Source organism: Crassostrea angulata, chromosome 8, assembly GCF_025612915.1.
Source record: "Crassostrea angulata isolate pt1a10 chromosome 8, ASM2561291v2, whole genome shotgun sequence".
NCBI classification, from domain to species: Eukaryota; Metazoa; Mollusca; class Bivalvia; order Ostreida; family Ostreidae; genus Magallana; species Magallana angulata.
Genome location: NC_069118.1, coordinates 49266490 through 49292373, shown reverse-complemented (window position 1 = coordinate 49292373; position 25884 = coordinate 49266490). Strand labels below are relative to the sequence as shown.

General features: G+C 35.3%; 2 protein-coding genes across 4 annotated transcripts; one reads left to right on the top strand and one right to left on the bottom strand.

Moving 5' to 3' along the window:
• Positions 1 to 223: 223 nt before the first annotated feature.
• Positions 224 to 25884, top strand: LOC128159688 (protein SSUH2 homolog). Of its 3 annotated transcripts, none has more exons than XM_052822864.1 (13): positions 224 to 390; positions 2898 to 3169; positions 3626 to 3787; positions 4433 to 4505; positions 5095 to 5224; positions 6641 to 6701; positions 7120 to 7244; positions 7664 to 7726; positions 8030 to 8133; positions 10878 to 10970; positions 11261 to 11363; positions 11633 to 11731; positions 12631 to 14367. In XM_052822864.1, exons 1-13 carry the CDS (start codon positions 386 to 388, stop codon positions 12775 to 12777), a joined length of 1437 nt encoding a protein of 478 aa, XP_052678824.1. In that variant the 5' UTR covers positions 224 to 385; the 3' UTR covers positions 12778 to 14367. The 3 variants fall into 3 exon arrangements, with proteins under 3 accessions (XP_052678824.1, XP_052678823.1, XP_052678821.1); XM_052822863.1 differs by lacking the exons at positions 224 to 390; positions 12631 to 14367 and adding exons at positions 732 to 882; positions 25722 to 25884; XM_052822861.1 differs by lacking the exon at positions 224 to 390 and adding an exon at positions 732 to 882.
• On the bottom strand, positions 14584 to 16614 carry LOC128159687 (uncharacterized). Its single transcript, XM_052822860.1, has 2 exons — positions 16473 to 16614; positions 14584 to 16354 (listed from the first exon to the last, which is right to left on the bottom strand). The coding sequence occupies exon 2, from the start codon at positions 16347 to 16349 to the stop codon at positions 14682 to 14684; it is 1668 nt and encodes a 555-aa protein (XP_052678820.1). The 5' UTR covers positions 16350 to 16354; positions 16473 to 16614; the 3' UTR covers positions 14584 to 14681.

The window sequence follows — 25884 nt, the reverse complement described above, 5'->3', positions numbered from 1 at the left end:
CATCACAGAAATTTTAATTTAATTCTTTTTTAAAAATAAAACCTTTTTTAAAGATATTTTTCACAATATTTAACGGAGAGTAGGCTAAATGTCCAATTGTTAAAAGGTTAAAGAGACTTTTTCCTTGTAAGTTTAGTCTTCATAATTGACTTTCACTGTAGTGTTAATTTCCTTTAATGTTTGTAAATCGTATGCATGGGCTTCCTTCACGTTTTAAGGTTCAAAGAATTTAACTGGTTCTACTATCGATGGAATAGCGAGACGCTAGCGGCCGCGAACCAGACTATTTGACCCAATTTCAGGTGAACTTTTGCCCAGCGAACAAGACCTGTCAGTTTACAAACAGTGGATGCAAATCTAGGCCGTTTAGTGGGAGGATACTAAGATGAGGTATGGACGTACTTTAATATCAGTAGTACTATATAGTAGGTCGCAATCATTACCATGCAATAGTTTTAGTGCTTACCGGAAATGGACGATTGACCATCGACCATGTTGAATGGTCAGCATCGGATGAAGATGCTAAGACAAATCTGATTTTAGACACAATGCAAGTTACCACTCTTCACGTGCATTATTATTAAATTGTATCCACTTGCATAAATGTTGTAATACTGTGTATTGTTTTGCAATCGAATCGCCCGTAAACATCCAACATTTAACCCGAGTTCCCTCTAGTCGAGATCCGCCCCTTCTCTCTTTCGGTTCGCGATATCGATAAGTTTCAAGTATGTTTACTAATTCGTGTGTGTAATTTTGCATGTGAACCATAATTGCAGCGTAATCATGTGACTGTCATATGACTTTGCTTGATAAAAATAATTCTTACACACGAGGAAGTCCACAGGAAACAAAAATGTCGGAGAAAACACCGCTGTTAAGGTAGGGTGTTGTTACACAGGGTTTTAGCACTCCCCTTTTATCATGAATATTATTTTGCACCCACTGTCATTTTGCTCAAATTGTGTCAAAGCTCTATAGACCATGTACATTGTGTTCAGTCCTCTGGATCATTGTCCTTAATTAATGCAGATCAATAGATCGAGGATCTAAATAACTTACATCGAGTAGATCTACATCTATATAGATTAAAATCTATGCTTAACCTAGAGAGATGTGATGACAATGCCCCTTTCCAAAGTAAAAATTTAAAAAAAAACTAACTTATGGTAAAATCTACTTTCAATTTACTTACCAGTAGGCCTAGTTCTACTTTTTATTATATCAATAACTTTTTATAGAAATTAGAATAAAGGAGGGCATGTTAATTAAGTACTTAATTGATATGGATTGAAGTGGATTGAAATGACTAAATGATTGTGATTCAGCTAGAATGAACAATATGGGATGTCAGCAAGATAATTTTTTTTCTGCTGAATTTGATTAATTTCCAAACAAAAACTGCTTCTGATATAAATCATGGTCAAGGTATTGCATCTCGTCATTACTTTTGAAGATGAATTAATACTTTGGTCACGTAACACTGATTCGATCTCCAGCGCCTGCCAGATACTTCAGTGGTTATAGAGCACTTAACTATAGAGGGATTAAACCTGTTAAGAGGATGGTCTTTCATTATTGCTCCTATCCCTTAGCATTCGATGGCGACGTACCATCCCCTACAACCGATAGGTTAAACTCCTGCCTTGGGAAAGAACCTTTGGGATGTTGGTCTTCAAGATTGAATATCATCTATAGGGGAAGAATGTGATGGTCAGACTGTTTTGATCGCAGATGCTGGATAGGTCAGTTTGTAGAGCACCAGACAAGGGGGATTAAGGAAGGGAATAGAGATGAAGGTGGGACGCAGGGCTGGGTTTGAGTCCGGGTTTGGTGTGTCATTACAAATATATAGAAATTGTTCAGTGCGAGAGGTGGATTATTCATCATGAATTTCCTTTCTCATCATATTTATTATCAACATGTACATTTGTAATCAAGTGTCTTAAAGACTTCTTCCTCATTGGTTTTTTTTTTCAGTTTTTTTTTTCAATTTTGCCGTTGTTCATGCATTTTCCTTCTAAATCAAGTGCAAAAAATATACAATATTTTGATAGAATATTATAAGTTATTTTTTCCTCAAATGATCTATATAATTGTTTTTTTTAAAAGCAATCAAGAAATGAACATCCATGGACCATGATACACTGACACATGTTACACAATAGATACACACATAAAAATATTGTAATGTTTATTTTTCATCAGCTATATATGTACGAGGGTTGTCCAAAAAGTTCATTTTAAATGGGTTTATTATACATATTGTATATCTAAATCTTTGTTATAAAATTTCAAATCAAACTAAAGTGGTTTTGAATGTTTTCCATAGAAGTAAAGTAAAATTCTAATGTATCAAAGGGTCGCAGAAAGTACGCACGTCCCAGCGTAAAAATTATCCAAACTTTGTGGTTTCATTAATATTCAAGGGTATCAATTTTCGTGGTTATATGGAAAATCATAGTTTCAAGGATACGGAAATCCGTGGCCAGTGACCCTATCAATACAAAATGTTAATAGAAATTGAACTTCAATGAACATTTAATTTCGTGGATCTACTTAACAACGAAATCCACGTAAATTGGTATTCAACGAATATTGATGAAACCACAGTACATGAAATTGATCTACTAATTGATAAAACTTATCAACAAATTTATAATAGAATTACCGGTAGTAATATACTCACATTCTTGTTCTTTAATCTATAAGGGATGAGTACGCTATTAAAAAAAAAGAACAATGTTAAAACAAGTACATGCAGTTCTGTGGAACATTATGTGTACATGTTTTTATGAATATTCAAAAAGGACATTCCAGACAAAGATGGTGATTTAAAAAAGTTTCTTCTCCTCTAAGTAAATACACATTCATAATGTAATATTTCTATATTTCAGTGGTCAAGGAGGATATGCACCTGTCCCAGGAGCAGGGGGTTACCAACCCCAAGGAGGAGGGTACCCCCCTAAGGGACCCTACCCACCACAGGGTGCCTACCCCCCACAAGGTGCCTACCCCCCTCAAGGAGGGTATCAAGGGGGTCCACCTCCAGCCGGGGGTTACCCTGGGGCAGGACAGCCACCACCATCCGGGGGATACCCAGGGGCACCACCAGGTGGCTCCTATCAAGGTGGAGGACCTCCACCTGCGGGGGCATACCCACCGCAAGGTGAATGTCGGGTTTTCTTTTCGTACTGTATTACAGAATCAAGTCTCTAGCTAAAATATGTTTTAATGATAAATGCTATGTGATTTATTAAAATAATGCACATTTTGGAGTTGTGGTCTTCATGGTTGCATCATGTATCAGGGTTCTACATTTTTTCATAAGAATTACGTTTATATAGTGTTATAAGTATAAGTTTAAGAATACATGTCTCCTTGATCCTGTCAAATTTTAGACAAATGTCACAGAAAAAAAAATTCAAGAAAGAAAAATGAATTTGATTAATGAATATCGATGATCCAATGATCATGTTGATCGACAAAAGGTAATTAATACAATAATACATGTAGATTATACTAATTGATTGACATGGAGTTTTAGGTATTGAATGATTAAATGAATGATTATCAATTGATTGAAAGAAGGTTATTGAAAGATTGATTATTGATTGGTTTACAGGAGGAGCTCCCCCTCTGGCGGGGTCAGTGCCCAAGTACTCAGGAGAGATGCCCAACGAGGACGTGATGGACGACCCAAGCAGTCAGGAGGCCCAGCCCACTGCCCCACCCATGGAGAAAATGGACAACATCGGCGGATACAGCAATGTTGGATTTAATGCCAGTAAGTAGTAGTCTACCCCCCCCACACACACACACAGGACTAGCCCCTCTTTCTCCACCACCTACCACAAGTTAAACTGTCACGTGTTTATCTTGATGGAGGGTTTGTTTGGTTTGAACATGTTTATCATGGAGTGATATGGTAATAGTTCTAACACAAGTTTAAGCATGGTTTTAGGCTCGTACATGTACTAGGTTGTTTGCAAAGAGCAAATTTTTTTAACAGATTGATTTGTCTTTTTCAGAATGATGATTTTAAAGATTTGCAGCTTATATGTAAAAAGGGAAAATATTAAAAATAATATTTTAATCGTAAAGTACAATTTCTAATATTTTAGATTAAATTAAAATTCAAACATTTTCTATAAATTTTTATACAGAACTCTTCTAAAGGAGACAGCTATAGTCTAAAAATGGCCACGACCATCGAGTCTTATAATGTTAGATCATTGTTGTTTTTTAGACACTATCACAAGAACCTCTTTAATCTCATTATTTGACCACTTTAGTTGACCACTAACTTAATATCAGTTTGAAATGTTTAAAGTAAAATTACAGGAACTAATTCTAAGTAAATTCATATACAGGAAATTAAACATCATTCAGTGGTTTATAATTTGTTGAATGCTCTTATTTCTATGTTTAGATGTTTTACCACCCCCCTCCTATGAGGATGTGACCAAAGAACAGCCCCCTACGGAAAGACAGGCCATACAAAAGTAGGTCATGGCTGCAATGACCTCCCTGATTTTTAGGTCACCTGAGTCACTCAAGTGAGTGACCTATTGCAGCTGGTCTTCGCCCGTCGCCGTACAATCCTTAAAAAGTGTATGGGCTATGGTACTCGGGTGACTGTAAGGCCTGCATGTATTGGTCTCTTGTTTAACCTGTTAGACCATTCCCATCCCTCATAGCAAAAAAGTTTTTGATTCTTTGATGTACCAAATTGAGAGGTTTCACCCCCCTTGAAAACTTTGCATGTGTTTAATTGAGTATATTTCATATGAATTTCATGCATTTAATTCAAAACACATCCAGGATTAAGTGGCAAATAAGATCTCTATAAGCATCCGTACAGTTACCTATGAAAGTACATGTACGAAGTAAAAGGATAGGTACCATGTATTATAAATCTGAAATATTTTTACATGCAGATGTTGATTGTGTGAATCAGCTGTGAAATTTTTTAGTTATATGAACCAGTTTTTTTTTACAAGTAAATAAACTTAATGGGAATAAATTACTGTAATGATACAACATGTACATGTAACTGAGTATATTGAGCTGTTAAATCATGGGTTGTTCCAGCGTCCCGACAATCACGGAACAGGACGCCCGGGAATCCCTCCTGAACTTCGTGTCACAACATTGCTGCTACGGGAAAGGAGCTGCCGAGGATCTCAAGTTCCTGGATCTCAAATCCACCAGCGCATTTCATGTAGGTTTATTGAATACATTATAGAATACTATGGAATCATTATATTAAGCAAAATATCCACAATTCGCAATAATTGGCCCCCACAAATTTAAATGATTGTGCAGTATTGGTACTCTTCTACATGTACTCTAGTAGTGCTCATATATAAGTTTAATTACATCTAGGTCATGAAGTTCTTAAATCTTAAATCCACTGTTGCAATTTTTGAAAGTCACATACTTTATAGAACATGAATCATCACGTTGTTATGGGTTCAGTTTTAGTGTATGAACATGTATAAATATTTATTCACATCTGTCAGTTGGAAGTTCCTTGATCTAAAATCAACCAGCTTATTTCACATGTTTTATCTAGCCAGGTGTTAAGGACGTGAAACTTTACTAATCATAGGAAGGCAAATGGCATTTCTGCTATGATAATACTTCCTTTATACAATGTACAGTTGAACTTTGATATCTCAAACACTGATATCTCGAATACAATGGATATGTCAAAGTGATTTGTTGTCCCAACCACTCATTTTTGAAGTATTTTATCCTCGATATCTTTAAACTCAGATATCTCAAAGTTTTTAAACAGTCCCATCTAGTTCGAGATAATGAAGGTTGACTGTGTATGTGTACCTCATTTGAGCTAATTCAACACCCCTAAGATAAAGCATTGTTTTAATAACATCTCTGAATTTGAATCCCTCATCTACTATGCACGTAAAGGGATTAAAGAATTAAATGTGTTGATGTTGATATCTATGTGTAATATATATGTATTAATTTATGATAAATTTTGTGGGAGTTATGCCCATTTTGAGCTTAGAAGTTCGGCCAGTATTGAAAATACTTTATTAACTTAAACAGATTTTTCAGTGCAATTCCTTTGAACCCATTGAAACGAATTTCAAGAAACTTTATATTTAACATGCGTACACTAGTACTGATAGAAAATATGTGTAGATGGGAGTATGTCAGAAATTTTCTTTTGATAAAATTTTCAATTGGTAGTTATCCCCTTTTATGTAATCATTTGTTATGTTTGATCATACACACGTACATTGCCATTCAAAATATGAGGCATTGTTAAGTTTTGTTAGAGGCTGGGGTTTGTAAACCTGCTCACTTCTTTCACTGTGTTCATTTGGTACATTCTGTGGAATCATTTTTATTCATGGAGGTCAATGTTTGAGGATAGCCAAATTTTTTCGAATTTGTTTGTAGTGTAATTGGGATAATTTTCATAACTATTCAACAAATGATTGTGTATAGGTTCCTGGGGATGTAAATTCATGTGCAATTAAGGGTTACCCATCAAAGCCACAAACATTGGTCCCCCACAAACAATGATGATTCCACAGTATATACTGTACTTTATATGTGTGTGTTCATGTACAGATAACAGTATGTAACACTTATTTGTTGACAGTACACTCTGGAGACGTATGGAGAGGGCAGGTCTACATGCTGGGCCTACGAACCATACACAGGTATCTGTTTTTGTGTATCAAAATGAATGTGAATTGTATAAAATGAATGGAAGACAAAATCAAGAATAAAAAAAAACAAAAAAAAATTCCTGATTCATATATGTGCTACAAGCTTGGCATGGTAGATGATTAATGTTTACTTTCAAAGGTCAGGGTGATTTTTTTGACAATTAACACTGATTCTAGATTCTATTCTATAATCTGTGCTCATTGTTTCTTCAGAGTGATTAAATTCTAGTTTATGAGCCTTTACTCTGTAGGTCAGATGGAAAACAGTGCACAGAATTATAACCTTTAACCTTTACTCTGTAGGTCAGATGATAAGATGGCACACACATTAATAACCTTTGACCTTTACTCTGTAGGTCAGATGATGAGATGGCACACACATTTATAACCTTTAACCTTTACTCTGTAGGTCAGATGATTGATGGCCCACAGAATGGCACAGCCCCTGGACCCTGGGACATCCAGGCCTCACCCCCCTCCCTGTTCCAGGACTACAACCAGAGCTTCGAGGTGCCCCACACCGCTTCTGTCAAGGTCAGCTTAAATCTTGGCTTCTCTTCAGATCAATGAACTTTTAGCCCCACAATTCAGGATCAACTTAACGAAAGAGAAAAAATAATATGGTGAAGTTTGACTTCTTTTAGTCCTATTCTTGGGGTACGAAGATTTAGGGCTTTAGAATAAAGATCAATTTATTTACTGGTATATTGTGGTACAGGGTATATTTATGGGTATTACCCATATACATATATTTCTAATCAGATGAATAGTTGGATTGGCTGTGTTAGTGTGTTTTAAATGTATTCTTTTGTCCTTTAGAAATTAACTATATATTAGTTTTTCTTTATGTCTGACTCAGTATATATAAACTTGTTAATGGAAGCATTTAATAAAAGAGTAATCAGCTCATGATTTTGAAGAAAAAAAATTATATTGTCATATTTTTTTTTCAGCCATGTCATGACTGTTTTGCTTCGGGATATGTCAGGTGCCACAGATGTTTTGGGCGGGGCAGGGTAAGTGTTACATTTGTACTTTGTTAGTACCGGTCTTCAAGATATATCCATTTTTTTTTTGCCTGGCTACTTTATGAAACATTTTATATACAATGGAACCCTCAGGAAAGTAGGAAGAGAACAATAAAGTTGTATTAAATGTCCTATTATGATTTTCTCATCAACTGTTAATAAGCCTCATGGCAAAAGAGGATGAAAATGAAATTGGAATTGACACAGAGTTGCATTAAGAAGAAAACATTCATTTAACATGTTTTTATTGTTTAATTAGTACAACCTGAGATTTAATTTGGGGACTTGCAGGTCAGATGTAGTAGTTGCCATGGAAGTGGTCATACCACTCGTTACCATGACGGCGAACACCGACGTGAACGATGTCACTGGTGCCATGGTGACGGACGAAGAGAGTAAGTAGATTAATTGAACACTCATCAAGTTTATATTATACAATTATTTAATGTTGAGCAGTCAATAGACCCGAATATTTTTCCTGAGGTGCAGGGAACAGCTCAGTATGATCTATTGGCTGAGGCCAACGGCTGAGGGCAATAGATCATACTGAGCTGTTCCCTGCACCAAGGTAAACATTCGGGTCTATTGACTGTTCAGGCATTAAAAAATTGTTTTATTACCTAATTCCGTTTTTAGCTCACCTGACCTGAAAGCTCAAGTGAGCTATTCTGATCACATTTTGTCTGTCGTCCGTCTGTCCGTCCGTCTGTCCGTCCGTCTGTCCGTAAACTTTTCACATTTTCAACATCTTCTCAAGAACTACTAGGCCAATTTCAACCAAACTTGGCACAAATCATCCTTAGGCAAAGGGGATTCAAAGTTGTGAAAATTAAGGGCCACACTAGTTTTCAAGGGGAGATAATTAGAAATTAATGAAAAATTTCGAGAAATTTTCAAAAATCTTCTTCTCAAGAACCAGAAAGCCAGGAAAGCTGAAACTTGTGTGGAAGCATCCTCAGGTAGTGTAGATTCAAAGTTGTGAAATTCATGATCCCTGGGGGTAGGGTGGGGCACAATGGGGGGTCAATGTTTTACATAGGAATAAATAGAGTAAATATTTAAAAATCTTCTTCTCAGAAACTAATCAGCCAGGAAAGCTGAAACTTGTGTGGAAGTATCCTCAGGTAGTGTAGAAGTTGTGAAAATCATGATCCCTGGGGGTAGGGTGAGGCCACACCGGGGGGTGTTAAAGTTTTACATAGGAATATATAGAGTAAATCTTTAAAAATCTTTTTCTCAGAAACTAATCAGCAAGATGATTCGTTATAATTGTTGGCTCCAGGACAATTCTTCGGCCTCAGAAGAAGGTTCAGAGTTTGATGTAGCTAAATATCCCATATATAAACAATTGTAAAGGATCTTTTTGAGAACTGCAATACTCAACATGTGATATGACTATAAAATTGAAGCAGGCAGCTATTTTTTCATTAGAATCTTTTTGTATTACTGTATTGAGTTATTGCCCTTGATTTATTGATTCTTGATTATTTTAATTCATGCATCCACTGTTAACCAATTATTGTGATGATTATTTTTATACAATAATAAATATTCAATGTATATAAGTTGTTTTGCATAAGAAGTTTTGGGTTAGGCCAGATTAGTTTGTTTATTTTTGATTTCCAATTTTTAGATACTATGAATTATTTTAGGCCGGCACATATATAGGGACAGTGTCTATTACAAAATGACGAGGGAATGTTTGAGGTTAAACTTGAACAGGTACAGATAGATTAAGTGTGTGGACAACCCTGCTCTATCCAATCTTCGTGTTTTCTAACCTTCGATACACAGTATGCGGTCATTTCTGCCGTGTATCGCATTACTACAAGTGTGCAGTCATACCTGCTTGCGGCAGAGCACTAGTGTATGGTCATCCATGCTGGTGTTCTGGCCTTTCTAGCGCAAGTGTGCGGCACTCCCTGCTTGCGTTAGGTTGAGCTGTTGGCGCAAGTGTGCGGTCATCCCTGCTTGCGTTAACGTTGGTACCTATATATGTGCAGGAGTGGTGATTAAAGTCTGCTCTTGTAAATATTGGCAGCAATCAGGGCTATCCGAGTTCCAAAGGGGAAAAATGGATTTTATTTATACAGGATCTACATGTATTATTGTACATTGTCCAGATTGTTTGTATTATGACTCCATTAAGCTGACTTTATCAAACCTATTGTTCCTCAGGTGAGCGATGTGGCCCATGGGCCTCTTGTTAGTATTTTGTGCTCATGCCATTATGCATTCAGTTCATTGTTAATCAATACTAAGATGACCTAAAAGATAAATTTTAAGAACAATTATAGTAAAATAAACATGATAAAGTTATCTTTTAATCTTGTAACAATTAAACTTTTTTTGTAAAATATGTTGCCGGTCCAATAGATCGCAGTCTATCAACTGGCGGTTCAATTGATCACTTTCAAACCTGTATACACAAACAAAATAGACAAAAATATTTAATCTGTAATATAACACCAAAAACCCTTTGATTAGGTAATAATGTTGTTTATTTACCATTCTATGTGCTATATCTACAAAGACAGTTACCTGTAGTAAGATATGCATTAGTTACATGGTTTGTTGTCAGTAATATCTGATGTTTTCCTGGCTTTTTTATGACTTTGATATTTTACTTGTCTGGAAAATGTCGGAATCGGCACCATTACGTAAACTGGAAATTTGCCGTCTCCTTCTGGAAGAGGCATTCTTGGCTCAATTTTAAATATTTATGAGTTGAAACAAATGTTTCACTCACAACTAATTAACAAAATAATGATTAAACTGCTCACTATTTTTGCTTTTATGGGTCCTTACATCCAATAAACCGGCTGTTGAACATATTTCATCGAACTGTTATGATATGTTTTGATTTTGTGCAGTTCTGAAAAATCTCACTTGAAAATAAGTTAACAACACTATTGTTAATCAGTGTGATTATTAAAATATGCAGTAAAATTATATTTTAAGCAGTATTATTGAGTTTATAATTTATCTATTTTAAATCGAGCCTGGAATGCCGCTTCCGATTGGAGGTGGCAATTTCCCGTTTTCGTAAAGCAGCTGGTTCTGATGTAGCACCTGAATCTCTTATTTTTGTTTTATTAAAGTTTTTTACAAGTAAGTTCCTCCATGTTTCTTTTTTTAGGTGTTACACATGTCATGGCCATGGTATGGTGGTGTGTAAAACATGTGCTGGACATAGAAACCTGAAGTGCTACATCAAACTAACAGTTACCTGGTAATAATAACAGTTATAACTGGTAATCAATGAGTTAGAAGTACAATGTACTTATATACAATAGCAGCTGCTTTATGCTAAAGTCCTTTATTGTGTTAATTTGAGGTGTTTTAACAAAAAAAATTAAATCAACCTTTTACCGGGTATTAAAAAAAGAGACGCAGAAAGTCATTGAAAATGTGCCTTAGTTGAACTTGAAGTTGTATGATGAACATATTATATGCATGTACCGGTATGTGTGTACGTACTGTTGACATCTGTTGAAGTCTTGTGATCTCTGGCTGTTACAGGAAAAACCACGTCAACGATCACATCGTGGAGCGGACACCTCTGCCGGACCATCTCATCCGGAACGTGTCCGGACAGATTGCATTCGAAGAGAGCAACCAGAGGGTAGATATTTTAACAGGCTGCTGTTCCAGTATCCATGTTTTGCCAACAAAGCTCAACGTTTTGTTTTTCTGATATCGTCTGTTATTTCTAATTTTGCTGCCTTGATAGATGTAATATCGATAATTATTAAACCCGAAATATAGAAATAAGAATTTATGTATCATAAGGTTTAACCTTGCATTTTACTAAATCCACACAAATTAATGCCCATTATCACTTCTGAAACCCCAGTTGGTGTAGATAAGCAACTTGCTGTGATTATTCCTTAGGTTTGGCCAATCAATCATTTTCATGAGAGAGAAATCAATGAGGCATCTGTGCGTCTGATCCAGAATCACCAATTTCCCACAGAGCGCATCCTCATGCAGGTAAATTTTCATGGTTTTAAGCCATAAACAATTTATCACTTGGTTCTCAGGCCAATATTTTCAAAAACAGATGCGGCCAGGGTTGGTATAGTTTTCTTTAATATCATGAAAAAAGGGATGCTGGATATTTCCTTTTATTTTAACAAGGTGCAATTTTTATCAAAATCCAGGAAAGGCAATGTTTTAAAGCTAATAAATAGTTCCCTTGCATTGACTGTATCAGTCTTAGATTTATTATTAGCTCAATTTAAATGAAATAAGCAGATCCTCAAGTTCTTCAGGAAACACCACAGCTCCAAGGCTAAGAAAGCCCCATGTTTAAGCATTACTAGTATGATGTAAACTGCAGGAACTCTTCTTCTACTTGCATTTAGAGTTTTATGACATTCTTCTCCAAAACAAAACTTAAATCATCGCTGTTGCAATAATAACTAGAACACAGCGTCTTATAAATAGATTTGGCAGCCATTTGCATTTTGTTGAAATTTAGTCTGAATCGGCACGATGTTTGTAATAATGATTTTTTCAAAGTCAAGTGTTTTACTGGCTTAAGTATCTAAAATGCGGTCTTTGTTCCGAATTTTTTTTCTCCAGAATTCGTAAGCGCACTGGAGAAATTTTATTTTATTCATTAAATGATGAAAATGGAAAAATAAATGCACAATGTTTAATCAGATGCACGAGGGCTTGAGAATCAATAAATTAAATTTTGATGGCTTTAATTTTAATTTATAGTGATATACGACTTCACAGCAATTGTTTAACAAACGCCATGTAATTATTAAGCAACTAATACTTATTTATCAAATACTGTATATGTTTAGTTATTATCACATGCAGTTTTTTTTTAAAATATTTTTTTTTACTTTGACCTGAATATCACTGGGTTTTTATTTCAGAGACACAAAGTTCGGATTGTTCCCGTCACTCAGTGTTTGTACAAGTGGAAGAACACAGAGTCGGACTTCTACGTATACGGATTCGAGCACCATTGCTACGCTCCCAACTATCCCCAGACATGTTGCTGTGGATGTAATATTCTTTAAACTGACTCTGTTTGTGGTATTCTGCAAACCGCCCGCGTATGAACCAGTGACATTTTTTAATGTGCCCCTGTGGTATTTTGTAAACTGCCCCTGTATTTTGTATTCTATAGACCGCCCCTTGTGTAAAGTATTGTGTATAAAACTGCCTCTGTAAAATACACTGTGTAACTGGATTAACAGGGTAAAAACTGTTACAGCTTAAGATTACAAAACAAAACATGAAGCAATTCTTATGGATTGAGTATTATGTAAATACATGCCTCCGTGTAGCATCCTTGCAAGAAAAAAAACCAATAGGAGTTGAAAAACCAAAACATTGAGCCATTCTTATGTGTTATTATAAAGATGGACTCGTTTTTCCTTTTTGCATTTGGATTTTTTTTCTATTTACAGTGTATGTATTAATTTGTTAGAAGATTCATTGCTTTCTTATTTGATAATGTGTTGTTTTTGTCTGGTTGTATCTTGCCATTTCAAAGTTGAAACAAGTTGTAACATCCCAAAAGAGCTGATTTTGTGTATATATGGGTGGAAGGGGGAGGGGGTCATTTATCACAGTAAGCTCTAGCTTTTGCTTTGGTCTTAGAGACGTCATGTACTACTATGTAATTATCATATCAGCATGAAGCCTATTTTAAGCATTTGAACATGTTTGAATGTTGTATAAGGGACGTACTTTCCCTGTTGATGTAGTACATGTAGGTACAGGAATACAATTGTGCCTATGAATTTTAAGTAAAAATTTATTTTACAATCTATTTACTTTTACTTGCATTTATTATTCTTTAATCCAGTTAAAACGCAATAAAATATATCTTTTAAATTTAGCATTTTACCTTTTTTTTTGAAAAAAAATCTAGACATATTAGAAAATAGTCGAAGTTGAACCCACCTATAACATTAACTACAGTTTTCTTTACCATTTTTGCGATCAAAACACATATTTTGAAAATGAATGAAGAGGACAGGATTGTCATGGTTTTAAGACCAATATATTGACCTCCGGTCCCTAATATGGAAATGTACAAAAATATTCCAAGTTTAATCTAAATTTAACATGTTAAAGAACTTTACTTATTACAAGTATATTGCAAAATAAAAGTTAAGATCACTTCTGGAAATTTAAGAGAGATCTGATGATTAAATAATTGCCCATACAGCATCCGTAATTTTGTTAATCAAGGTACATGTATATGGATCCGTCAAAAATCAATGACTTCCAATATTTTTTTCATAGAATTTAAATAGATTTAAAGTGAACAGTTCAAATTTATGATCGTGGAATAACATAAGTTGAATAAAACTTACCAGCTCTATAAAGTGAGCTTTATTTTGTTAACATGCATGCATTAAATATTCTACAATACAGCTAATTTACATGAAACACTTGTGTATATGATACTAAATTTAAAAATGTGAAATCAAACATGTTTTTTAAGCACAATAATATGTACACAATCCCAGTTTATATATTTAATAAATAAACAACAATGTTTAAAAGTTCACCGGGATGAACTTGGTCGGTCACGTGATCAAATCCTGTGAAGCCTGAAGGGCTTCTTAGCCGATTTTATCATGTACCAACCAAGTTCATATCCCAATGAACTTTTTAACATTGTTATTGATTACTTAATATGTTTATCTTTGAGAATTGAAAATCCCTCTGAATCATCATCATAACCGTCAGACGGTAAGAGCGTGCTAAGATCATTGCGACGTCATGAAAGGTTCATACGGAATTAAGCGTTACTCTATAGGGTCATATAAGGAAGCATATTTGCAAATGTAAATATATAATTATAAATACAAATACATACATCTGTTTAATCATTTCATAGTATATATAATATGTTCAATACATGTGATGCACACATGCTTATTTAAAGTGTTTTCCATACTTCTTTTCAATGGTTATACTGGATTTTCTTCACTATACCTGTGTAGTTCTCAGCCACAAAGAGGTTGTCTCTGGAATCCACACATAAACCCCATGGACGCTGTAAATGACAGTTGTCAATGTAGTGGAGGAACTGTCCGTCCTGATCCAGGATGTGGATATGGTCGTTGTCCCAGTCTGCTGTTAGGATCCGACCCTGGCTATCTGTTGTGATGCCGCATGGAATAAATGATCCCTTGGTTGTAAAGGTAGGACCTTTATAGGTAAACCGGAGTTTCCCGGCCTGACTTACAACCAATATTGATTTGGCCTTACGGTCAGACACACATATATCTTGGTTTCTGTTCTCGCAAATGTATTTGATGAAACCACTCGGTGAAAAAAGAGGTTCTCTATTGTCATTGAATTGAATAGATTGCTTTTCTGTTGAGCCTGAGTAGCGTGCTACTTTAACTTGTTTATCATCGCTGTTCATAAGAATCAGGAGATCACCAGAGAAGGAACTACAGACACGGTAAGCTCTCCACCCTCGTACCCTGATCACTGTCTGAATATGCGTTTTCTTAACTATGTTAACAGATCTATCATCGTAATCAGTATAAACCAGATCCCCACTCCTTGTCACTGCTATGTTCCATGGAACGTTCCCTGACTTGGTTCGGACTGACTTCACTAGTTCCCCACGGAGGTTATAGAGTCTTATGATATTTTCGTCACCACACGTCCATATCTCCTCATCACTGAGACAGGACACACTTTCGAATCCTCCTTGCTCAGTGTTTATCTCTGTGATTATCCGTGGTACTTCAATGAGCGGTCTGTTCGGGGGAGAGGACTCAGCACCGGGAGAATCCATGGTGTAGCCATGTTCTTCTGTTTTGATGGATGACTCTGTCAGAGAACCAAACTGCTGATAAAGCTGTTCTCTGTTAATTTTATGAGCGGTAAAACTTGGTAAGGAAACCGTGAGTTTTGGTGGCAATCTTCTGAACTCAACATTCCTGGATTTATAAGCAGAGACAATGCTGACATTATCGGAGTTAAGTAGCTTCTTTAGATCAGAAATGATTTCTGTGATTTCAGAAATAGTACTTTTTATATCATTTTCCTGTTTAGTTAAGACGACCAGATGTTTAGAGTCTATTTCATGCAGATCAGATTTTAGTTTCTGGATCATGATGTCTATTTCTCTGTGCAAATCTTCTCCATGTTTGTCGATAGCTATTTTTAATTTCCGTGAATTTTTATTTAGATCAGTTTTCTGATCAGAAATGTTTATTGCAATCTCTCGGTATTTAGGATCAATAGATTCCTCTAATTCTTGTAAATCTCTTTTTAAAACTGCTTTTTTGGACTCAAAATTTTCTAAAATGTTAACTTTTTTGTGTTGTTCATGCTCTCCAGAGGAAATGCATTGGAAACAGATAGGAATGTTACATTGTTCGCAGTATAGTTCACATATTTTGGATGAATGTTTTTGACATGTTGTAGCGGATCCCAAACTTTTAAATGGCACCACTTTGTGTGCTGTGGATTCATCTGAGAAATGTTCCCCTACACAAGCTTTACATACATGCTTTTTACAAATGTCACAGTACAGAGGGGGAACCGGGGTCTCACAGAGATGACACCGTAACACATCTTGGGCCCAATTACGAACGGGGTCCATGTTCATTGACCCTGAAAAGACAACATATATGGTTTTGGTTTGGTTTTTTTCAGTCTAAATATCTTAGATATCTTATTTCATTATACATATGTTCAGCCTATTTGATGTGGAGATTTAATAATTACAAACCTTAATGATAATCCAACATGGCGAGTCAAAAACTTGTCAGTACTTCCTGGTCTGTATACCTGTGTGACATCACGTGATTCGCTACAGGTAAAGTGGCGGATTCAAAGATTTAGTAACCATTCTCGTTCAAACACATGCAGGTTTTTACCAGACGATCAACTAAATGTTGCAATAAGTTGCTTAACGATATTCAATAGCTTGTCAATGATATAAACTTTCTCATTCCTTATAACCTTTTAAACAGTGTGTCACTGTACTAGAATGCATAGTATATAAATGTAGCAAAGTCACACATATGATTAGGCCTTTTCTTATCAACTGTTGACCATAGAGGCGCAATGATCAGTCCGAACCGTATTTTAGTAATACGAACTAATGCAAACAATATCTCTTATAATGAATATGTTGTTCGTCAGTGTGTGCTCTACGTGCAATTTCTATACATGCAGGGGATGGGGTCGTAAATTGGGAATTTCAGACTTTCTTCTATTTTATTTAGATAGATTTTTAACAGAGTAATAGTTTTAGAGGGCTAGATCATTACTTGATCTCATTCATTTTTTCACTTCAGTAACAATTACATTACTACACTAAAACATATACTTTGTAAGACACTTCATCACAAGATGACGATTTAATTGTTTTGTTAAATTGGTTCGGTCGATTGGTTTGGTTGAATATTTTCATAGCTCAGAGGCTAAGTATCGGTTTTGTGAACTGCATATCAAAAGTTTAAATCCACCAGGGGCTTTTGTTCACATTTACCGAATTTACTATTTTAAAAATATATTTATTATTTTTTCCCCCCAAAACTACACATTTTATCGCCTATGTATGACTTGTATATACTTCCTCATGCTATCTATCATAATTAAATAATTTAACGCTGATTGGATTAACTATATCTTAAGGAGTACTGAGCTACCTTAACACATTAATACGATTTTCACGGAATGGAACATTAATATCAGTACTGCAGAAAATGCATCTTAACTTCAATCAGATCATCTTTTTTACAATGCTTTTAGTCATTCTTATTGCAATAAATGGATGTTAATGTCTCAATCGAAGATGTATCTCTCAGAGTAGACAAGGGTGCAAATATCATATTGATCTTATATATATTATTATATATTATGTCATAATGTTTGTTCATTTTGATTTAAAGCCATATGAAAGTCAGACATTGAATAACTTAAAATCATTTTTATTTGTGACATAGCGCATTGATTTGAACCAAATAAGTATGTGTATAGTGCTATAATGTTGCTTTAGACACATATATTCACTATGCTATAAGGAGAAAGATTGATTAGTAGACTTATTGTTCATGGACCAATCAGAAGGTCTTTCAACCATAAATTGCTGCATTTATCATTTAAGAAAATATTTTCAGGAACGTTGTAAAAACGAACCCAATTCACTTCTACAGTACACGTAGATGTTTTCAGGAAAAGTTTTTATATCAGTTAGAGTTACTAAAGATGTATAAAAATCAATCAAAAATAATATAAAAATCGAATTAAATTTTTAGTAGGGACCATTTAAAAAATGTTTGTGTTACTTCTCTTTTTTCAATTGAACATAATGGGAAAAGGGCTTCTTTTGAGAGAAAAAATAATTTTTAAAAATTCTGCAATAGATATTCTATCCAGATTAAAATAAGACACTTATATGACGATTTTGAATTAATATCTTTTTAAAAATGACCATGTCAGCGACTTCATTTTAACAGGAACACATGTCAAAGTGCGGTTTTTGTAATTTTCTTCAATTCTTCACGAGAAGTACTGCGCAAACTCCAAGAAAAATTTTATGTACATTATTTAGAGGTTGATTTATGAAACAAAACAACTATCAGATTATGCTATTAACTTGTGTATGATAAAATACTTCAAAACTTAAGCACAGGGGCGGATTTACTCTACTGTAGAAGCACATATTTTCGTTGGGTCAAAATTTTGTTGTTTTTGAACCAAATAAAATTCGTTGGCATTTTATTTCGTCACATCATAATATCTTTGTATTCATTATTACTTTCAAATTGGTTAAAAATTCGTCATGGATTTAATTTCGTTGATTTCTAGTGCCAACGAAAATAACGATCTAAATCCTCAACGAATATTTCTGCTTCTACAGTATATTTTAAATACGAGTATTGAAGCGGATCAAAATGTAGATGTTGTTCACTGGCTCAATTCTGTAAACTAACATACGGTGTAAGTAGATGGTTATATTATTAACTTAAACTAAATATAAAACTCACCACAGTACTTGACAATCCCTTTAAGATATTAATTTTTATTTGTGTATGTTAAATAATGTTAAAAAGCATATTTTAGCATGTTAAAGTATAGCCAGGTCAGCTACTACTTGCGCTACATAAAGTGTGTATTGATGACGTTGAACAGCTATAGGCGCCATAAGCGATTTTTCGTTGACTTTTAGTGACTGTGACGTGATATTGAGATTTTGATGTTCGTAACGATCACTCCCTTAGATGTGCGATATATCTACGCAAATGGAATCGGGACCGTCGTTCTTAAGAGATTTCAATGGCCGTGGTCATTTTTAGAACTGTATTGCTCTCCTTTTAAAGAGAAACTATTGAAAAAAAAATCAAAACTTTAACGGTAAAATATATGGATTATTTATACTGAATAATAGTTTTTATCTTAACAAATACTATCTTAAAATGTTCTGTTGATCAGATAGCTAATCTGATGACAATTCAGCATCCTTGAAAAAACTAATTCACTAATACAACGCCTGTGCTGTCGTATAAAAAGGTAACAGAATAATTCATGAAAAATACAATTAAAATGTCTTTACAGCATGCTTGTTAAATCGTATTGAAAACAACAATTGTTAAACTTTAAGAGGATTAAAAAGAGAATTAAGGGGAAAAAAGGACAAAAAATCCCACCCTTTTTTGAGAACTAATTTTTTTTTCCGAAACAAAAAGAAATTGCTCGACCAGATTAAAGAAAAGATCAACAACAACATTGAAAAAATGTCTTAGTTGAACTTGAAGCTGCATAATATACAAATGTATATATGTGTGTATTTGGCTCTTGATATCTGTTGAAGTTGTGTGAATGATCTTTTCTTTTTCAGGAAGAACCACGTCAATGATCACATTGTCGAGCCGACCTTTCTCCTGGATCATCTTATCCGAAACTTGTCCGGACAGATTGAAGACAGCAAGTAGAAGGTACATATTATTACAGGCTTTTTTTACCACAGTATCCATGTTTGGCCAAGAAAACCCAATGATTCTCCTACACATTGTCTTAATATGCTGCGTATCAACCTCTAATGATACAGTAACCACTAACGATATATGGTTACATTGTATTAATTGTCAGACTTCTGACCGTTAATGACACAATCTTATCATTAACGAACTATTGAACCGTCCACTAATGATATATCTTCAAAATTACATTATTATTTTAGGGTCTAAATTCACTTCCACGAATGAAAAAGAAAAACAAACCAAAAAAGCACTTCGTTGACCTTTATTGATTCATTTTTATTGCATTGGAGGATGAAGTGCAGCTGCTAGTGGTACATTTACGTAAAATAAAGTATTATTTTAAATTTTGCATATTGCATGTACCCCAGTCTGTTTCTTTTGACTGAAAGAAATGTTAGACATATCAGGTTGTACTTTGCTTTCCTAGCTCTTTTAGTTTGATAAGATTAAATCTTTTGATGTCTTTTGATGTCAGATACATGTTATAAGAACCAGAAACACGTTAATTGCCGGATAATTATTGTTGTATATTTATATGATCTAAGGGAAGTAACTGTTTGTGTATGAATGTATGAGTATGATGTGAGTAAGAGTTATGGTTCTTTATGTGTATTGTTTAAGAGTATCATCCGGGGATTGAGCACGGGGAAATAGCCATGCTGATGATATGTGCGTGGGTGAGAGCATGATGTGGATTTGTATACATGTGTCATGAATAAACCTATTCGTGAATTGATTTAATTCGTTATATTCTTCACTGGCGACGAGGAGAATTTATACAATGGCTACGCTTATTGAACTGAATGGTGTTCAGAAGTTCGACCCAAACGCAGAACCGTCACAGTTAAATCAGTCTTGGAAACGGTGGCATAGAAGTTTTGAACTTTTTGCGGTTGGAAAGGGGGTGAGTAACCCTGAACAAAGAAAAAGCTTTACTGTTACATTGTGCAGTACCAGAAGTTCAGGATATTTATTATACGCTGAATGAAGTCCGTGCAGAGCAAGAAGATAGTGTGTATACCGTGGCTGTCAAAACGTTAAATAAACATATTGAAAACAAAGTGAATGTTCCATATGAACGGTACGTATTTCGTAAGATAACACAAAGTGATAAAGAAACTGTAGAACAATTTATAACGAAACTTAGACAGCAAGCAGTATATTGTGATTTTGCAAATCAGGATGAGCAAATTCGGGATCAGGTGATTGAAAAGTGCAGGTCTCATAAAATCAGAGCTAAGTTGTTAGAGAAAGGAAAAGACTTAACACTGGAACAGTTGAGGACAATAGCTGCGACATTTGAAATGACAGAGGCACAGGCAAGACATATATAAAGTATGGAAATAAGTGTTTTCGTTGTGGACGAGAAGGACACTTAGCCAGAGATCCATCATGTCCGGCAAAAGATAAGGAATGCAGGAAATGTGGGAATGTGGGACACTTCATGAGCTGCTGCTTAACGAAGCCAAAACAAGGAAAACGTATGGCACAGAAATCTCAGAGAGGAGGACAGATTCATACAGTAGAATCGGAATCTGATTCAGATGTGTTTGCATTTATTCTAAAGACATCGGACAAGTCGTCAGACAAAGTTACGGTCAGTCTTGGAGGACATCCAGTTGAATTCGTTATTGATAGTGGTGCATCAGCCAATATTATAGACAAAGAACTGTGGGAAGCTCTCAAGAAGAAACGCCTAAAATGTTATTCCGAAAAGTGTGAGAAGAAACTCTATGCATATAGTTCTACAGAACCACTGAAATTGTTAGGAAAATTTCGAACACATACCTTGATCGAGGAAACAGGCAATGGTAGTGAAGAAGAATTCTATGTGTTGAATGGAAAAGGACCAGCACTGCTAGGCAAAGATACCGCTATGAATCTAGGAGTTCTAAAACTTGGTGTCAACAGTGTACAATCATTTGACATTGTTCGTGAATACCCAGAGTGTTTCCAAGGAATAGGAAAGCTGAAAAACTTTAAGTTAAAGCTGCATATTGATCAGGATGTAAAACCTGTTGCGCAAGCTATGTACAGGATTCCATACAGTTTGAGAGAGAAAGTTGGAGAGCAACTTGATGACCTTGAATCTCAGGATATCATTGAGAAAGTGAATTCTCCTAAACCTTGGGTCAGTCCAGTAATTATTGTACCGAGATCCAATGGTGACATCAGATTGTGTGTTGAGATGAGACAAGCCAATGCTGCGGTTATTCGTGAAAGACACCCTATTCCGACTGTGGACGAAATACTCTACAATGTGAATGGTAGTGAAGTGTTTAGCAAGTTGGACCTTAGAAGTGGATACCATCAGATTGAGTTGGAGGAATCTTCAAGGGAGATCACTACATTTGTAACATACAAAGGCCTGTATAGATATAAAAGACTGATGTTTGGTATTTCATCAGCACCAGAAAAATATCAGCAAGTGATTTCACAAGTATTTCATGATTGTGAGGGAGTACAAAACATTTCAGATGATATTGTGATACATGGGCGTGACAAAGCAGAACATGATAAAAGACTTTGTAAAGCATTGCAGAGAATTAAAGAAAAAGGACTTACGCTGAACCAAACAAAGTGTGAATTTAGTATGAACAAAATAACATTCATGGGTCATGTGATGTCTAAGAATGGTATTGGGCCAACAAGTGACAGGATCAAGTCATTACTGGATGCAAAAGAGCCAACAAGTGGATCTGAAGTGAAAAGTTTCGTCGGACTTGTAAACTTTAGTGCACGATATATACCAAACCTAGCGACTGTGTCAGAACCGCTGAGGAGATTGACAAAGAAGAATGTGAACTTCGTATGGGGACGTGAACAGAAGAAGAGTTTTGATACGTTGAAACGTTGTTTGTCAAATGTGGAAACTTTAGGACACTACAGGTTAGATGCAGAAAAAACACAGTTAGTGACAGATGCTAGCAATGTAGGCCTTGGAACAGTCTTACTTCAAGTGCACAAAGATGAAACGAGAGTCATCTGTTATGCAAGCCGTACATTGTCTGTGGCAGAACGCAATTATTCGACAACAGAGAAAGAAGCTCTGGCAGTTGTGTGGGCATGTGAAAAGTTCCATATTTACTTGTATGGTGTAGAGTTTGAGCTGATTACAGATCACAAGCCATTAGAAGTTCTTTATGGAAGAAAATCTCGACCAAATGCACGAATTGAACGCTGGTTGTTGAAACTTATGGCATACAATTTCAAAGTGCGTAACTTACCTGGACATCAGAATATTGCAGATGCATTGTCACGTTTGGTGGAAAACAAACCTGTGGAAAACAGTAACTCTGTGGAGACTGAACAATATGTGAAATTTATAGCGAGGGAAGCTACGCCTCATGCATTGTCTACTCGAGAAGTAGAAGAAGTTTCAAAAAGGGACGAAGAACTTGTCAGAATTCGTAGATTCATTAAAGAAGGGGAATGGGAAAAATCTTATGTTGACTATTTTCCATTCAGAGATGAATTTTGTTCTATTGGATACCTTGTGTTACGTGGATCTAGGATTGTGATTCCGAGAAGTTTGAGAAAACAGTGTGTTCAGTTAGCACACCAGGGGCACTTGGGCATTGTTGGGACAAAACAACAACTTAGGACGAAAGTTTGGTGGCCTGGTATGGACAAAGAAGTGGCAAAGTACGTGAAATCATGTCATGGATGTCAGATTACTAGTGCATATCCAAAACCGGAGCCAATCAGTCCAACACCTTTACCGACGGGACCATGGCAAGAATTGGCAATTGATTTAAATAAGTATTATTTAGTATAATAGTAGTATAAGTTAATTGACCATTAACATCAGGACAATATGTGTTAGTTGTAGTGGACTACTTCAGCCGTTATTATGAAATTGAAATTACCAAAGACATTACAAGTGAGAAAATCATTGACGCTCTAGAGGGAATGTTTTGTAGACACGGAATTCCATATCAAATTACATCTGATAATGTACCACAATTCAAGTCTAAGTTATTTGAGGATTATTTGACAGATAACTGCATCAAACACAGAGCAGTTACACCATTACATGCGGCTGCAAACGGGGAAGTTGAACGTGAAAACCGGTCATTGATGAAAAGGATTAGAATTGCACAAGCAGAATCTAAGGATTGGAAGAAAGAAATCCGGAAATACTTGTTTGCATATCGAACAACTCCACACAGTACAACTGGGGTGTCGCCTGCAGAATTGATGTTCCGCCGTAAACTGAGAACAAAATTACCGCGAGTAGAGAATCTACAAGAAAATGTGTTTGATGAAGAAATGCGAGATAAGGATGTGTATTCAAAGTACAGAAACAAACTGTATGTTGATGAGAAACGTGGTGCAGTGGATTGCGACTTAGAGCCTGGAGATTCAGTCCTTTTGAAGAAAGCAGTCAGAGACAAAATGGACACTCCGTACCATGCAGAGCCATATACTTTGGTACAGAAAACTGGAAACAGCTGTGTTGTTGAATCACCAGAAGGAGTCACACTGAAGAGGAATAGCGAGTTTGTGAAAAAGTATCAAGAACCGGGAACTTCCGATATTCCAGAGACTTACAGTGAACCGATCATTGTATCCGCTGATACAGGTGATGAAGGACAGCCTTCTGTGAGGGAACTTATTGCAAGAAAACCAACAGAGCCAGTCTTGAGAAGGCCAACCCGTGTAAAGACAGTTCCGCAACGTTTTAAGGACTTTAAAATGTGAGCCGTTTCCGTGTGTTTCCGTGTGAAATTATTTGTATCATGGACTGTGAACTGTGACTGTCTTTGTAAATTTTGTAAACTCTTTATAATGGACTGTGAACTGTGACTTATTACTAAATGTAAAAAAAATTGTGAATTTTTTCAGAAATATTGGACAGTAATCTTATTAAGAATGAGAAATCTGATTATTAATATGTTTTTTAGTATAATAGTTAAATCTTGCACAGGGGGTATTGTAGTATATTTATATGATCTAAGGGAAGTAACTGTTTGTGTATGAATGTATGAGTATGATGTGAGTAAGAGTTATGGTTCTTTATGTCTATTGTTTGAGAGTATCATCCGGGGATTGAGCACGGGAAAATAGCCATGCTGATGATATGTGCGTGGGTGAGAGCATGATGTGAATTTGTATACATGTGTCATGAATAAACCTATTCGTGAATTGATTTAATTCGTTATATTCTTCAATTATGCCAACATATTTTTGTCTGAGCTGTATGACATTGTATAGAAAAATGCTAATTTTCATAAGAAAAACCATTGTTTAAAGAGTTCATTACCACATTTGTTATCATTGTATCTTACCTGTCAGTTGAGATATTTACCTTTCAGAAATAAATTCCTACAGGAAAAAAACTTTTCCCATACGAAAACAATATTCCTATAGGGAATAAGAACTTTTCTTTCGGAATACAAGAACTTCCAATAGGATTTTCAATTCCGATGGGATTTGCTTAAATCCGATATGGAATCCTAATATTAAGCATAGGAAACCTACCTGTCTGAATCAAATTCCTATATGAAATACCTTTCCTCTGTAGGAAATATAATTCCCACAGGATTTTTAGAAAATTCTATTGGATTGGCAGTATTTCCTTAGGAGAATCTTATCTCCTATGGGAATTATCATTTTTCTATGGTATGTTAAATTTCAAAGGTAAATACCTCACCTGCCTGTTGAGACACACAAAAACAAAAACTCTTTAGACAATGGACTATCATTTGATATATATGGATTTTCCCGCATCTTTAGCGGGTGCAAAAATGCTACCTTGGCACTGGCATAATTATCCGGCTTTATTTATTTATTTATGACTTCTTTTAAGTCTGAATATTTAGCTGCTAGTGCAAGATTAACTAAAAATCTTAATTCGGAATTTTAGAATTAGAAAATCAAACCTATATAAAGATTGTTTTAAGATATGCAATTTTAATTATAAGGTGTTTTTTTCACACTGTGTATTTTTTAACTTTGGCCTGGATATCTCTGGTTTTGTATTTTAGAGGCACAAAGTTCGGATTGTTCCCGTCACTCAGTGTTTGTACAAGTGGAAGAACACCAAGTCGGACTTTTACGTATACGGATTCGAGCACCATTGCTAGGCTCCCAACTATCCCCAGACATGTTGCTGTGGATGTAATATTCTTTAAACCGACCCTGTTTGTG